Consider the following 16,157-nt stretch of genomic DNA (forward strand, 5'->3'; position numbering starts at 1 on the left):
AAGTCATCACGTCTTCCATGATATCACAATAAATATGTTCAAATAAGAATCTTACCAGCTGCAGAATGTCCTCATCTTTTGGCATCACGCTAAGTTCTAAGGTGGAACCGCTGCAATAAATGTTTTGGAAGGCTTATTATTTTTTTGTTTTTTAATTGTCATTATTAATACATTTGTATTCTTAGATCAGGATATCCTCATAATTAACAGTAGGTCATTTTACCAGATGTCTCTTCAGCCCAGAGTGAAAAGAATTTACAAGAACCTGTTGATTTATCCAATCACTGAGTTGGAAAACAGATTTTAGCCAATGAGCTTAAAGGGTCACTAAACCAAAAATACAACTTATTTTATATAATACATCTACCAATAACATTCACAAATGTGTGTAATATTACTCTTCTATCTTCAAAGAACTTGTAAAGTTTGATATTGCACCAAGATTTCCAGCTGAATGTAAGCTATTTCTCTCTGCTATCAGCCAGTTTCTGCAAAGGTGTCTGAGAGGCTGCCTCTAGCGTCCTTCGATTTGATTACGCACATGAAGTCTGCTGTATGAAGAAATACTCCTTACCCCATGATTACCATCTTACTACAAATCTACTCCTGTGTATTTTACACATTTTTTGTAACTGTCATTAGTAGTTTTTAGTTAACTTGTATTTCATGTCAATTGGTCCTTTAAATTCTATTGCCACCAAAACCTCACATTGTCTAGGGACCCCGTTTTTGCTATGTATTTCGAAAATTAATACACGCTCATCTAAATCCATAAGACTTCTCAATTAGCGACCATAAAACGTAAGGATTGAAATGACGCAGGATTTCTATAGGTGAGGCTGGTGCACTGTACGGGATGTTTAGCAGCATGTATCCTATAAGTCACACAGGAGTTTTGTGATGTGGTTTACACAAAGTAGAGACGGCCATTATGAGAATGAACCCCATCAATTCACTAGTGAGAAGTGACAATATTGAGGTACAGATCACATGGTGACCTCCAATGTTAAAAGTGAAGGGAAAAGCTCATGCTACATAAAGTTTTATGAAATCCCTTTGTGCAGGAAGCCAACGCAGAAAGTCTCTATCCCATGTGGGACCTGGCTACAACTCCCAATGACATCATATCCTGTCCCAAAGGATGAGATAACCGTTTGCCTTTAGGACCCAGTATCAAGCTATTGTATGGCAAGACATAATTAATGGGGAACTCCAAATCTACCTGGACAGTAAAATCATACAAAAGGTGTTTATTTTTGTCACCCGCTGACCACAAAACAGGTCGATCAGAGCAACATGATCACTGAAAAGCTTGGCTACACTGAGGACAATGGATGAGATCTAATCATCCGATGCACAGACCAAGCATTCTGGCCTCTATCATGAATCACCAGTTGGTGTTAGCGCTGTTGGAACACACAGGTCATCTTCAAATCACTAATATGTCAGATAATGAGAATAAAAGATCTGTGTTTAGGCAAAGTAATCAGCTCACATCATTGCACACTGCATTATTAAGGATGTCAGATAATAATCTGAACTTATTTTGACCAATCTTGTTTGGGGGCCACATACACGAAGATATCTGGCTAATTTGCCTATATCCCTGGCAATATTGCCCCCTTTGTTGCAAACTTCAGCATCACCAAATAAAGGAGCCTCTACTATTTGTACAGATATTTACAGCAGTCTATAAATATATAAACGTTGTGTATTTTAAGACTTGTATTCATTGATTTCCATTACAAAGATGGGAAAATTATGACAAACACTTTCTATGCTCGAGGCTGACTAAACAAACCTGAACTGACTGAATACAACTTGTTGTGTTCCTGGTTCCTCCAGTGTTTACACAAACTGCTATGAGTACAGAAACAGTGTTTCTATGGATTGTCACCAGGGCCGGATTAACCCTAGGGCTAACTGGGCTACAGCCCAGGGGCCTCGGGCATCCAGGGGGCCCTTGAAAGTGCTCAGCAGCAGTATTGATCGGTCGGGGGGGGGGCGCCTTCACTGCGGTCCTTCTCCAGCGCGCTGTAGTCTCCTTACTGAGGAGATCTCATGAGTCTCACTCTCATGAGATCTCCTCAGTAAAGAGCATACAGCGCACCGGGGAAGGACTGCAATGCCAGGAGAAGGAGGCAATTGCCTTGGGGGCGGCTCGGCTCACCGGGAGGGGGGGCCCTCACGGAGGAATGGCGGTCCCCTTAGCCCAGGGGCCTCCATTCCCTTAATCCAGCCCTGATTGTCACTGTCAAATGCGCTTGTGTTTGGTTCTCCTTCTGTTAACAGCACAGTGTTAGCACCCTGGAGTCTGAACCATTAAGTAGGGTGCACAAGGCCCCTTATTAGTCACATACACCACCGTACTGCATAAAACCAAAGGCTCTGATATAGCAGGCTACACTACACAGGCTACACTACACAGGCTACACTACACAGGCTACAGGGCTATAGTAGCACTCTCCTTATTTCAAGTGCTTATTTGAAGTTCTTACAGACAAGAAAGCTTAGAATAGGTAGTTAACGTCCCATACCAGTTACGGGAGACTGTAGTAGTACAGAGTGTAGTCATACGTGCCAACTCTCTTTGAATGTCAGGGAGACTACCTGAAATAGGGGTGATCTCCCTCACTCCCTGAATAGTCTGGCATTCTCCCTGATGCTGAGCCAGTACAAGACGTGGTTGGCTTCACCATCTGTGGCACGATGACACAGTTCAGAAATTGTGTCCTATGTTTATGTATTGATGCCTATGGAGGTGGCCATTTTCATGGAGACCAAGATTTAATCAAAGACTGACAGGTAAGACAACATGACTTCAGTAATGGAGACAAATGTAAAAGGCACTTCAGTCTCTAGAGATTCATTAGCTGGTTTTCTTTAACGCATAGTTGCCTACTCTCCCGGAATGTCCGGGAGACTCCCACATTTCTGGGAGACCTCCTGGGAGAGCAGGGCTACCTCCCGGTTCTCGCCCTCGCAACAGATAAGCGACGGGGCGTATCATGTCATCTTAGAAACCGCCCCCTGCTGTAATTCGCCAAATTGTGACAATCACTAGGGGTGGGGCCAAAATAATGCAATTCGTCAAGTCCCACCCCCACACACACCCCTCCCCCGGTTTCCCTGAAGCTAACTCGGAAAAGTTGGCAAGTATGAGTGTAGTACAGAGCCAAAAGATACACGTTTATAAAGCCAATACACAGAAGTACAGCCAGTACAAAGAGAGATGTCTAAATGATTTGCAGGCATGAAGCTTAATGGAACCAGGATGAAGCTTAATGACCGTTACATACCTGTTCTGAATTAGAGCAATCACTTGCGAATAAGTCTTCCCAATGACACTTTCCCCATTCACCTTTATGATTCTGTCCCCTAGGATTACACAAAAAAGAAATATCACAGACAGAACACCACACATTCTGTAAAATGTTACAAATGAAAATGGGGATTATTCTAGAAAAGTGGGATTACCAAATGATGGATTAAAACATCTCTACTATTTCTTATAAATAACTGAATATTGTACTCAAAAGACCATATCAATGAACAAAAGTGGCCATCATGACATAAAAAAGCTACTTATTAAAAGGCCTAATCTTTAGATAAACTAGCTTTTATATTGATATAAACACATTTGCTTTTCTGCATTTTTTTTACATTTTGGAATTTGGTGTTATTGTAAAGGTATTACTCGATTGGCTGTCAAAGTACTGTAAAACCAGAAGAACAACATGCCATATATTCGAATATATATTGCTGAAATGGCATTAAAAGAAAGCAACATAAATATAAAATATAATATAGGTGACAATATGTAAAAAAAAATAAAAAAAATTCACTTATAGGGAACATTATATATAAGCAGTGGAAGTACTACTCCATATAGTTCTCTAAGAAATTCAAATAAACCCCAGTACAATATCTATAACACTATTTATGCGAGTCCCATAATAGTTACTAAAATGGCAGTGTTGGACAGAATCAAGACTAATATATAAGTCACAACACACCATTATAAGGCTAATACACATAAGTACAAGAGCATCTAGCCAATGCCTTTAGATAGGCCGTGTGCTTAATTAGGGAAAGACCAAAAGGGTCTTCTATATTTAAATGTGTAAGTAAAGAAAAAAAAAATAAGATTGCCCTTTAACAGGGCAATATTTACAAAAGTGCTGTAACCCCTAACAACCAGATGTTCTAAACCGTGCCAGGAACAGCACAAAGTTATATTTGTTTTATTACTCATTGCATGTTAACTAAAAATTAATGTAATCACTAATTATAAACGGGGTGTTGGTTACTAGAGCATGTTCAAAATAATGAATCATTCCCAAGCCTCAATTTGTCTCTTAACCTCAGGTTAATTGGAAGTTGGTCAAAGGATTTTAAAGTGTAGCCTTTACTTACTTATTTAAGGGGGAGAATATCATTTTGTGGGCGGTTATCAATGTTCATAAAAAGTGAGCCTACGAGTTCACTAGGAACTAGTGACATCACTGAGGCACTATGGAACCTCACGTCTTCATGATGTCACTTGACCCCAATTATTGCTTCACATTACATAATGGCTGCCTCTACAGTACACATGCCAAGGGTATACTTTGAAATCATTTGTCAGTGTGGGGGTACTATAACCTGACATTACCTGAAACAATAGTATCCTAAACACACACTCCTTTTTATTTTTGATCTCTACATGCAGACTATGGTAAAATTACTAAAGCTTTGAAAAAGGATAAGCGGAGGTGTTGCCCATAGCGACCAATCAGTTTCTAGCTATCATTTATCTAGTACAGTCTAGGAAATGATAACTAGAACCCGATTGGTTGCCTTTAAAAGCTTTAGTAAATCTGCTCGACTAACAGCCACTTGTACCATGTGACCCAAGTCATGTGACACAGCATCATCATTGGTACCACTCAGACAAAAGATGTTAGGGCTGTGCATTTCTATTTATTAAGGCTAACCTATATTAAATTATAACAAGTACCTGTACATAGCCCTGCTCCATACGCCGAACCTCCTTCCTTAACTTGTTTGACAAATATTGTATCCATTGGCTCCAACCTGTTTCTCTGCCTCCCTGCAGAAAGAAATTATACTTACATTAAACAATCCATCATTTTTTTGCTGCAGTTTTATATACAAGACAATAAAGGGTTAAAAATGCTTGATAAATAACGCAATGCAGTCACCCGCAAATACATCTTAAATTGTTTGTAGGCCAACATATAAAGTTCCTGAAGAGAATAAGAGGAAAGAATGATATAAACAAAACACAAAGTAGAAAAAGATATCCAGGGTCAGTTCCTAAAGTGGAAACATTTGGTGACATTAGAGCACAATAAAGTTCCATAGAGAAAAGGGAAGGAGACGGACACACAGCCCCAATCAGCACTTACGATGGAAGCGGATTGGACAAGTATCACAGCTTATCGGATCAGTTTCCATCAACACCCAGGATCAGATATTATTTTACTAGGATTCCATGAATGGGCGGGGGCAGATTGGAGATCTCCTTTGACAGTAACTTTAACTTATCTTTATTCAACTGATAAAAGTTGAGCCTACCCAACATATTTTCTTCTCTAATTTTTACCGACCACAGACTCAACTATAAACTTTGCTAAATGTAAAGACCCATGTCAGACTAGTGAAAAGGGCTCTTAAGATCAATTTCAAGGTAATTGCAGCAGATTAACTGAAATTTTCCAATGAGGACAAAAGTTCATTGCAAATTTAAATGCAGATGCAATAAAGTTTTACAACCTGGAAAATACCAATACGCTTCTTCAATACAACCTGCATAATTAACGCGTTAATAATAAGATGTGCAGCAAATTCTGAAAAATACATCTGTTCACTGCTCGGGTCAGGTGGCGGATACGGCAGGACATCATTAGCGCAGTATGTTTTCATACTGCCCCACTTGGCATTCATGTCAATCAAAACCGGACAGATTACAACTGGATGTTGATTAATTAGGTTGAAAACAACCTATTTGGCTGATAAAAAACCGAAACTGAAGCGCTCGTCCGTACAAAAGTAACAAATTAAAAGGGAGAAGGAAGATGATTTTTACAAACACTATCTGTTTTCCTGCCGTCTTATGTTTGAAAGACATTTAGAATGATCAGCTCAGCTGCAGCATAAAGGGGTAACTATTTAGCAGAATACAGTAATATTATTTCAAAAAGTTAAAAAGCCATGCATGCAAATATTTACTATTGTGGAGACTAGGGGGGGGTGGGGTGGCAAAAGGGTGGTTAGTGGTTTCAGAGTAAGATAAAGAATCAATTTAATACAACACCTGCACCAATTGTGGACTTAGCATGTCTTTCCCACCAGATCTTTACTCTCCGAGCACCTATCCTCCTTTCATCAAAACAGAAGTGACGTAAATCTGATCATCTATACTGCAAGTCCATGCTTATGTATGTTTGTATTTACCCACTGTCTTGCACAAGTCCATCTGGCCTTCCAGAGTAACAGTCAGGGAGGGCAGACAGCTAATAGTGAACACATTCCTTCCAATACGGCGAGATTCCTGTTGTGGCCGTCTGTTCTGGAGCATGTAAGCTAATAACCCATTCATTGACACCAAACACAGACTTTGACTTTCCTATGGAGCCAAGACAACTGGTGCTTGCCATAACAATTATTTTTATTTTCTCTTTTTATTTGTGTAAATGGATGAATGTTCTTGTTATAGGATGTTGCGTAGTTTCCCCAATAGTGCAGAAATTATTCTCACAATACTATATCTTGAAGTTGCGTTTTAGTAGCAAGGAAAATCTATGATGCTCGAAGGAAAAAGAGGAAGCACAAAACAAAACCCTGGTTTGCTCAAAGTATTATATATTAACCCTTTATACTAGAAATGCTCAGGCTCGGTTCTCCGAGAACCAAGCCCATCCGAACTTAGCAACTCCGAATTTACTTTTAAAAGGAAAGTCCAACTAGAAAATCTTGTCTCAAGTAACATGCCCACAATTACAAGCAAAATCTACTTCTAATGTATTTTAATTATGTGATGTCAATACTTGACATTGCTATATTATCGAAGGCTGTGTACTATAGAGCCAAATAATAAACTTTACATCATAGGAATATATATGTTTATATTTGATGAGATGTAAAATATACTCTAACTCGTTTGCTGGAGAGGGAGGTGCTTCTCCAACTAAGCAGGGAGTGACTGACAGTTGGGCAAACTTGCTGTTTAGAAGAAATTCACAGTACGTATTAGTTGGTTACACCAAGGCTTTGACTTATGAGATACCATCAGGACACCACCCTAAAGATTTGGTAGGCGCTGTCGCTATCTAATGGAGTGGAAAGGTTAATTTATCATCTTTTATCAGAGCTGCAGAGTAAAGTCAAGTTAACTCTGAACAACATCACCTCCAGATGTGAATCATGAAAGTAACATACAAGCAAACTTTTGGCACTTTAACATATACACAGCGTACAACAGTCACAGCCATATCTTCTAAGTGTACTGGTCAGATGCATCAACACACAACGGCTTTCATTTCTCAGGGATACCACTTGTTCGCAGTGGGTAAGTAGACTGAATATTGGTTCAGCTAACAAAACGGCTAACCCTACTGCGAGTAAGTGACCGGAATATAAAACGGGTATTTCAAGGAGTCCATTTTTCCCACAAGGGGAGATGTGTCACATTGAGATCAGCAGAACTGTTTGCATTGCCAAAAACTAAGCTACCAAATGACTACTGTCAAATGTCTGGTTAGAGGACCTCGCGTTACTAGAGTTGTATTAATAAATGTTAATAATTAATAACATACAATCAAAACACCAACATGCCATACAGACTGTGTAAAGGCTCAGCACTTACTCTGCAGTTAGAATGATCAGCTATAGAACCGAAAGAGGAAATGACTAGTCAGGAGGGCTACATGTGACCCCCTTCAGGGCTGCCACTTGCCAACAATTATCTTCTAATTATCTTCTCAAAATATCACAAGTGACCCCTACTGGCTGCCATCGAGGTCAGTACAGTGAGCTAGCCAGAACAGAACAAATACTTCACTCTATTACAAAAATAATTTGGGGTTAACAACTGTATCAATATTTTTATTATTGCAAGAGTCAATTGACCCATGAGTAATGGCTAATTATTTAATAAAATATTCAGTCTGCAAAATTAAGGTTTCTTTATTCATTCCCCTGTTCTCATCCAAAAAGTGTGTTTCACTGTAATTTAAGATCATGGATTGTCTTGTATGCTCAGGTAGACTTCTGTCCGCTAATCAGTATCAGATTTCAATGGATTTCTTAGTCGGGAAGAATTATACAGTGTCCAAAATACACCAGAGGTTAGTGGGAAGGTTAGAGAATAGCTGGACTCTCTACAAAGGATAAGAAAAATATTTGGTGGTTGTTACCTAGGGTTGTCTGGTAAGAGTAAAAAACAGGTCTACTTTGAAGGTACACCTGTCCTCATCTTATTACCTCATTAGTAAAACATAATTATTTTCATTAAATTAAGTGACAATTTCCAGATATTAAGGCAATGTTCTTTTGTCATATCTGTTCTATAGCAGCAGCCACGTGTGTCTAAGAAGCCTCCAACACAACTGTTGATTCATAAATTTTGGCACTCCGCTACAGGGTTCCACTTTGTTTTGGAACTTTGCTCACTGAACTGAAAATATTAAACTATAAACACTTACACCATCCATCATATCATCATCATTTATATAGCGCCACTGATTCCGCAGTGCTGTACAGAGAACTCATTCACATCAGTCCCTGCCCCATTGGAGCTTACAGTCTAAATTCCCTAACATATACACACACACACAGACAGAGAGAGAGACTAGGGTCAATTTTTTTGATAGCAGCCAATTAACCTACTAGTGTATTTTTGGAGTGTGAGAGGAAACCGGAGCACCCGGAGGAAACCCACGCAAACTCGGGGAGCACATACAAACTCCACACAGAAGGCCATGGTCGGGAATTGAACTCATGACCCTAGCGCTGTGAGGCAGAAGTGCTAACCACTTTGACACCGTGCTGCCCATATGATTACATATGCATACATTCCACATACATACTTATATATAGATTTGTAAGGCACCATAGCACTCTGCAGGCCATACAGTAGAGAAAACAGGACATCCATGAAGCGTATGGAGGGCTCTGCTCACGAGAGAACTTACATTCTAAACAGGGGCAAACGCAGGATTTGTAGAGGGGGGTTTCACAACCACGCCGCCAGTGGGCATGACCAGCATGTATGGGGGCGTAGCTATAATTTTAGACAGTGCTTGGCTGCTCTCCAACTCTTCCTATCCCTATAATATACATGGGCAATGCTGCGTGCACTACTGTTAGGTGCACACAGCTCTACCTTTTCAAGCAGAGCCGTGTGAAGCGGGAGGAAGGTCCAGCCACCTCAATTATACATTGCCCCAGGCTTGGAAAGGGGTTTCCAGGCACTAGGAGGAACCCCCCCCCCCCCCCCCACCCCACCCCTCGGTTTGCCTATGCTAAGTGGAAGGGTGCACAGCTGAAACAAGAGGAATCCAAGTGGTTTGGTATGGAAATTAGGACAGTTGTGAGGGTGCATTAGTGTAAGCAGTATCTTCGGGGGTACGGTAAGCTCTAATAAAGAGAAGGGAAAGCATCTAAAGCAGTGATAGACAAATAGTGGCCCTCTGAGCCTTCACCTGTGGCCCCCACAGCTCCTTCCTGCTTTATTATCAGGTTTATTTTTTATAGCTTGGAACAATAAAATGCCCTACAACATGTTGTTGCAGCTAGGCATCTGTCTGATTAAATATACTGTATTAACTTATTACAGAGATTAAGTGTCATGTGCGTGCATGCAGCCCCTAAAGTGTATCAGGTTGTTCATCACTGGTCTAAAGATTTTAAGGCTTTAAGAAAGTCTGATTGAGCGTGGTAGAAAATTCCATAAGTGGGGAGCAGCCCAGGAGAAGTCTTGTAGGCGGGAGTGAGAGGTGGTTACCAGAGACGAGATAAGGCGAAGGGCAGAGATAGATCCTAGAGGGAGAGTACTGCTAAAGGAGGGAGCAGCCCAGGAGAAGTCTTGTAGGCGGGAGTGAGAGGTGGTTACCAGAGACGAGATAAGGCGAAGGGCAGAGATAGATCCTAGAGGGAGAGTACTGCTAAAGGAGGGAGCAGCCCAGGAGAAGTCTTGTAGGCGGGAGTGAGAGGTGGTTACCAGAGACGAGATAAGGCGAAGGGCAGAGATAGATCCTAGAGGGAGAGTACTGCTAAAGGAGAGAGCAGCCCAGGAGAAGTCTTGTAGGCGGGAGTGAGAGGTGGTTACCAGAGACGAGATAAGGCGAAGGGCAGAGATAGATCCTAGAGGGAGAGTACTGCTAAAGGAGGGAGCAGCCCAGGAGAAGTCTTGTAGGCGGGAGTGAGAGGTGGTTACCAGAGACGAGATAAGGCGAAGGGCAGAGATAGATCCTAGAGGGAGAGTACTGCTAAAGGAGGGAGCAGCCCAGGAGAAGTCTTGTAGGCGGGAGTGAGAGGTGGTTACCAGAGACGAGATAAGGCGAAGGGCAGAGATAGATCCTAGAGGGAGAGTACTGCTAAAGGAGGGAGCAGCCCAGGTGAAGTCTTGTAGGCGGGAGTGAGAGGTGGTTACCAGAGACGAGATAAGGCGAAGGGCAGAGATAGATCCTAGAGGGAGAGTACTGCTAAAGGAGGGAGCAGCCCAGGAGAAGTCTTGTAGGCAGGAGTGAGAGGTGGTTACCAGAGACGAGATAAGGCGAAGGGCAGAGATAGATCCTAGAGGGGGAGTACTGCTAAAGAAGGGAGCAGCCCAGGAGAAGTCTTGTAGGCGGGAGTGAGAGGTGGTTACCAGAGACTAGATAAGGCGAAGGGCAGAGATAGATCCTAGAGGGAGAGTACTGCTAAAGGAGGGAGCAGCCCAGGAGAAGTCTTGTAGGCGGGAGTGAGAGGTGGTTACCAAAGACGAGATAAGGCGAAGGGCAGAGATAGATCCTAGAGGGAGAGTACTGCTAAAGAAGGAAGCTGCAAACCATTAAAGGAAGGTCTTAAAGGATGGAGGAATTTGGAGGATTCCCTTTTGCTGAATTGAATTATTGTCGGTCACAACTTAACCACTATTGGACACTATATAAGGTATCAACAGGAGATGAAGTCACTTTATATGCATTTGGGATTGGAAATATATACAGATACATACACAACGATCAGCTACAACATTAAAACCACTGACAAGTAAAGTGAATAACAATGATTATCTTCTTACAATGGCACCTGTCAAGGGGTGGGATATACCAGGCAGCAAGTGAACAGCCAGTTCATGAAGTTAATGTGTTGAAAGCAGGAAAAATGGGCAAGCGTAAGGCCCTGAGCAACTTGGCAAATTGGAGATGCTCTGAAATAGTTGTCTAGCCATCACAAACATGTGTTCTCGGTATGCAGTGGCTACTACCTATCAAAAGTGGTCTAAGGAAGGACAACTCGTAAACCGCCGACAATTGATGCACATGGGGAGCGAATTCTAGCCCGTCTGGTCCAATCTTTCAGAAGAGCTACTGTAGCACAAATTTCTGAAAAAAAGTTAATGCTATGATAGAAAGATGTCAGAACGCACAGTACATCGCAGCTTGCTGTGTATGGGACTGCGTAGCTGCATACCGGTCAAATATGGCTACACGCTGACCACTGTCGAATACACCTACAATGGGCACGTGAACGCCAGAACTGGACCATGGAGTAATGGAAGAAGGTGGCCTGGTCTAATGAATCACATTTTCTTTTATATCATGTGGATGGCTGGGTGCTTGTGCATCGTTTACCTGGGGAAGAAGAGGACACCAAGATACACTATGGGAAGAAGGCAAACCGGCAAAAGCAGCGTGATGCTCTGGGAAAGGTTCTGCTTGGAATCATTGGGTCCTGGAATTCATGTGTAAGTTACTTTCACACATACCAACTACCTAAACATTATTGCAGACCAAGTGCACCCCTTCGTGACAATGGCAGTGGCCTCTTTCAGAAGGATAATGCGCCCCTGCCACACTGCAAAAAATTGCTCCAGAATGGTTTGAGGAAGGAGGACAAGAAGTGCAGAGTGCTGACTTGGCCTCCAAATTCTTCAGCTCTCAATCCGATCGAGCATCTGTGGGATGTGCTGGAAAAACGAATCTGTGCCATGGAGGCTCCACCTCGCCCCACCTTACAGGACTTAAAGGATCTGCTGCTAACGTTTCGATGCCAGATACCACAGAATACCTTCAAAGAGCATAAGGGGGGCTTACACAAAATTAGGCAGGTGGTTATAATGTTGAGGCTGATCGGTCTGTATAAAAATAACAAATACATATATACACATACAATACTGTGCAAAAGTTTTAGGCAGGTGTGGAAAAAATGCTGCAAAGTAAGAATGATATGGCCCCCACAGAGCCCTGACCTCATTATCACGTCTGTCTGGGATCACATGGAGACAGAAGGATTTGAGCAACCCTACATCCACAGAAGATCTGTGGTTAGTTCTCAAAGATGTTTGGAGCAACCTCCATGCAGAGTTCCTTCAAAAGCTGTGTGCAAGTGTACCTAGAAGAACTGATGCATTGGAGCGGTTTTGAAGGCAAAGGGGGAAATTCAACTGGCCGCGATATTGCAAAAAAATACCGTTATGACGGTAGATTCAATGCCGGCATTTTGCTCGCAGTTCCCTGAGCTGCGAACAGAAAGCCGGGTTAAATTTACCGTAATAACTTTAACGCTGCGCTAATTCGGGGGGAATTCAATTTCCCCCATAGGCTGTTAACACCAAGGGCTAGATTTACTAAGCTGCGGGTTTGAGAAAGTGGAGATGTTGCCTATAGCAACCAATCAGATTCTAGCTGTCATTTTGTAGAAGGTACTAAATAAATGAAAGCTAGAATCTGATTGGTTGCTATAGGCAACATCCCCACTTTCTCAAACCCGCAGCTTAGTAAATCTAGCCCCAAATATTGATTTGATTTAGATTTCTCTTTTGTTCATTCACTTTGCATTTTGTTAATTTGTAAAAACTTAACATTTCTATTTTTGAAAGCATTCTTTGCAGCATTTTTTCCACACCTGCCTAACACTTTTTCACAGTATTGTAATGTGTGTGTATGTATAGTGTGTGTGTGTACATAGTGTGTGTGTGCAAAATGGCTAAAGAGTAAACAAACAATTGCAATAGTTAACTCTGCTTCAATTTCCCTCATAAGAGGTCATAATTATCTAGAAAGCACCAGCTCTCCAGCCACACCACATTCCTGGGATGCCTGACTATTCTCAACTGCTCAACACATTTTTGAAATAGGTAGAATGTCACTGAATGTCAGATCCTCATTCTTCACTGCAGATAGAGGCTTTTTAAAATGACTGTCATTTGCCTGAAAAGGTTATTGCCACCTGAGCCTTAAATACTTTTGCAAGGAAGCTGCAGTTCTGGGTAAATATATTTACATTGGCAGCCTCCTGAGCCTCCACTCACTGGGTTTCTACAGCAAAACACAGGCAGGCATTGACACAGAACGATCGCCTGAAGACAAATACATCCTGGCCTAAATTGACCTCATCAATGATGGGCAGAAATCAGTTTGTTTTTGTTTTTTTACCCAGAAGTCCCTTCTCTTTGCAGGCAGGATCATTTGCTGTTAAAGTGGAGACTATAAACATATTGAACTTCACTTTAAAGCTAATGGATGCAAACTTGTGACTACAGCTGCCAGGAGAAACAAAGCTGTAGGGGCAGCATACATACTATACATTGTACACAATACCGGGACTCTTACAGGCTCTATTACAGGTGTCACATGGAGAATCTCTAACAGCTTCAGTTGGTGACCGTTACCTCCTGGTGGTGTTTCAAAATGTACTCCCTGCCTCTGGTCTGCCTGGACTCCCCTGATGAAAGCAGACTCACTGAAACCTGGAGATAAGGGCTACAACACAATGCACGTAGGTCCTTGGTTCACAAAGGGGCCTAATCACTCCAGAAATAAAAGGAGTAGTGTCTCCCACCCTGAATTAACATATTTGTTTATGATTATTCAGGTCTCTGGACCGACTGGCACTTCTGATTTACCAACCGATAATACAGAAAGTCCCAGTTCAGGTAGCGGTCTGTGTATGGCAGGCTGGGAAGATACAGAAGTCCGTAAGAGTTCTTGTGAAAGCCTTCAGGGTGGTTATAGGTTTTTCAGAGAAGTAAATATACATCCTAAAGCATTTTAACGATACATATAGAAGCTCCACATGGTGATATTTAAGAAATACAGGATAAGTGTCACTGGCATTCATCATGACAAGAAGAGGTCACAGATGGACTTAACCTTTATTATTAATGCCTGGTAACCAGCTTTCATCACAGGTCTCCCCTTTATTAAATCATAGTTCTGTTTACCCTTCTTCCAGGCAAAAGGTGTTGTGCAGGCCTTATGGGGACCAGAGATGGAGGATTGGATTTGGTGTTTGTTGCCGGGAGGGGTCATCTGCATTCATGTGGTCCTTTTTGTGGGAGATAAGTTAAGTGCTTGCAAGGATAAACTCCTAAGCAGTTGCCCATTGTATACAGCAAGCCGAGGGAGCCGATTAAGAGTGGTCAGTCAAAGACTTGGCAATGGTGCTATACTGGGGTGCAAATTTCCTATTGTAGCCAATTGTGTGCAGGAAAGCCCAGAACTACCTCTGTTTTGGTCAAGGCCAATTTAGGATTTACTCGACTTTGGCAGTTTCAGCCCTAATCTTTGATAGATAGTCCTAATTCTGGGATGTAGCTCAGCACCCTGATGATGTGTCCCATATGTTCCTCCAAGGAATTACTTAGGTCTTATAATATAATCCTCTAAATCAGCCTGGGTGGAATCATGACACCGCACTGTGCATTAGAAGGTGGTTGGAACCTTTTTCATTCTGTGGGGCATCACTGTAAAGTCAAACAGCCCAAGCGGAATGATGGATGCATATCACTCCTGAGCCCCATTGGTCAATAGTATTATCTGCAATACTTTCTTAAATCAAGGATGACCAAATACTCCTTGACTAGTAGAGAGGTGAGCTAACAATTTGAGGAATGTCATCTAGTTTGACTTTCTGCAGTTCATGCAAAACTGGGTGGTTCTGCATTTTTTTGGACAAACACTGGCTATAGGATGGTACAATTATTCCCATTTCTACCGTTACAGACTTTTTTTTTTCCATCTTGCAGAAATGGCTTAGCTTCTCTGGTATTAACATGATGGGCTCACCCAGGTTTGCAAGCCAAGTGAAGTCGTCGTACATCCAGTGTCTTCCCCAACTGCCAGGTCTGCAGCCAACCAGGTAGGGACTGTATTAGCCAACAGAGGGCTTGGAGGTTGGATTGAATTAGCATTGTTAACCTTCACAATCTCTCTCTTGCCATTTCTACACTTACTCAATAACAGGTACCACAAGAAATGTAAACTTCCCCTCCCAGTTTTATTGGTATGCAGAGAGGAGCTGTTGCTGGGATCTATTTCAGGGACCCCTCTCCCCCTCCGTGTTCACATATGAGCGTAGCTAATTCTGTTGGGTGCCATTGAACCGCTCTCACAGTCCGTTAATTTAGAGATAAAGCAGGATGGAGCAAAGGTGTGGAAGGAGGGGGTGTCTGCCTCTAAATTTTTCCCCCATGGTTTGCATTATTTCCCCTCAAAAATTGGGACACACCTTCAGCGACCACCCCCTTCGCTAAACAAATCCATAAAGGGCTTATTCTACATGTGTGCGGATGAATCTCTTTCTTATATGTCTTGGGCTGGAGTAGAGGACCTAAAATATGTATCTCTACTATCCTATCAGGGGCATAGGTTGGAGCAGGAATTTGCATGAGTGCCCCCTGGTCCTTTGACATACCTCACAAACTAACCGAAAACACTTCACACCTTAGATGATAGCCAGAAATAGGTGTGGTGCAGGGAGGCGCTGTTCTTTCAGATATCTACCCGACCGGCTACCAGGACATTGTGGGCCAGCACTGTCAGGTACTGTCGGAGCACAATCAATTGCCTAACGGCTGTCCAGGTTTCATCGGGGAACTGTATATCATTTACTCTGTTCAGGAAGGCGATATTTGTCCTATATTATCAGGACACTGTAGTTGATGGTGG

At 42.1% G+C, this 16,157-nt stretch overlaps 1 protein-coding gene across 2 annotated transcripts in view; it reads right to left on the minus strand.

The window, feature by feature from the left end:
- The window catches only part of ARHGAP21 (Rho GTPase activating protein 21), a 127,538-nt gene that overhangs the window by 45,280 nt on the left and 66,101 nt on the right, over nt 1-16,157 (minus strand). For both annotated transcript variants that reach the window (XM_075211967.1, XM_075211968.1), the window contains exons 4-6: nt 5,000-5,092; nt 3,300-3,378; nt 56-110 (exon numbers count right to left, since the gene is read on the minus strand). In XM_075211967.1, the coding sequence (XP_075068068.1) occupies nt 56-110; nt 3,300-3,378; nt 5,000-5,092 (227 nt within the window). The remainder of the gene's footprint in view (nt 1-55; nt 111-3,299; nt 3,379-4,999; nt 5,093-16,157) is intronic.

This window comes from Mixophyes fleayi, chromosome 5, assembly GCF_038048845.1.
Source record: "Mixophyes fleayi isolate aMixFle1 chromosome 5, aMixFle1.hap1, whole genome shotgun sequence".
Taxonomy (NCBI): Eukaryota; Metazoa; Chordata; class Amphibia; order Anura; family Limnodynastidae; genus Mixophyes; species Mixophyes fleayi.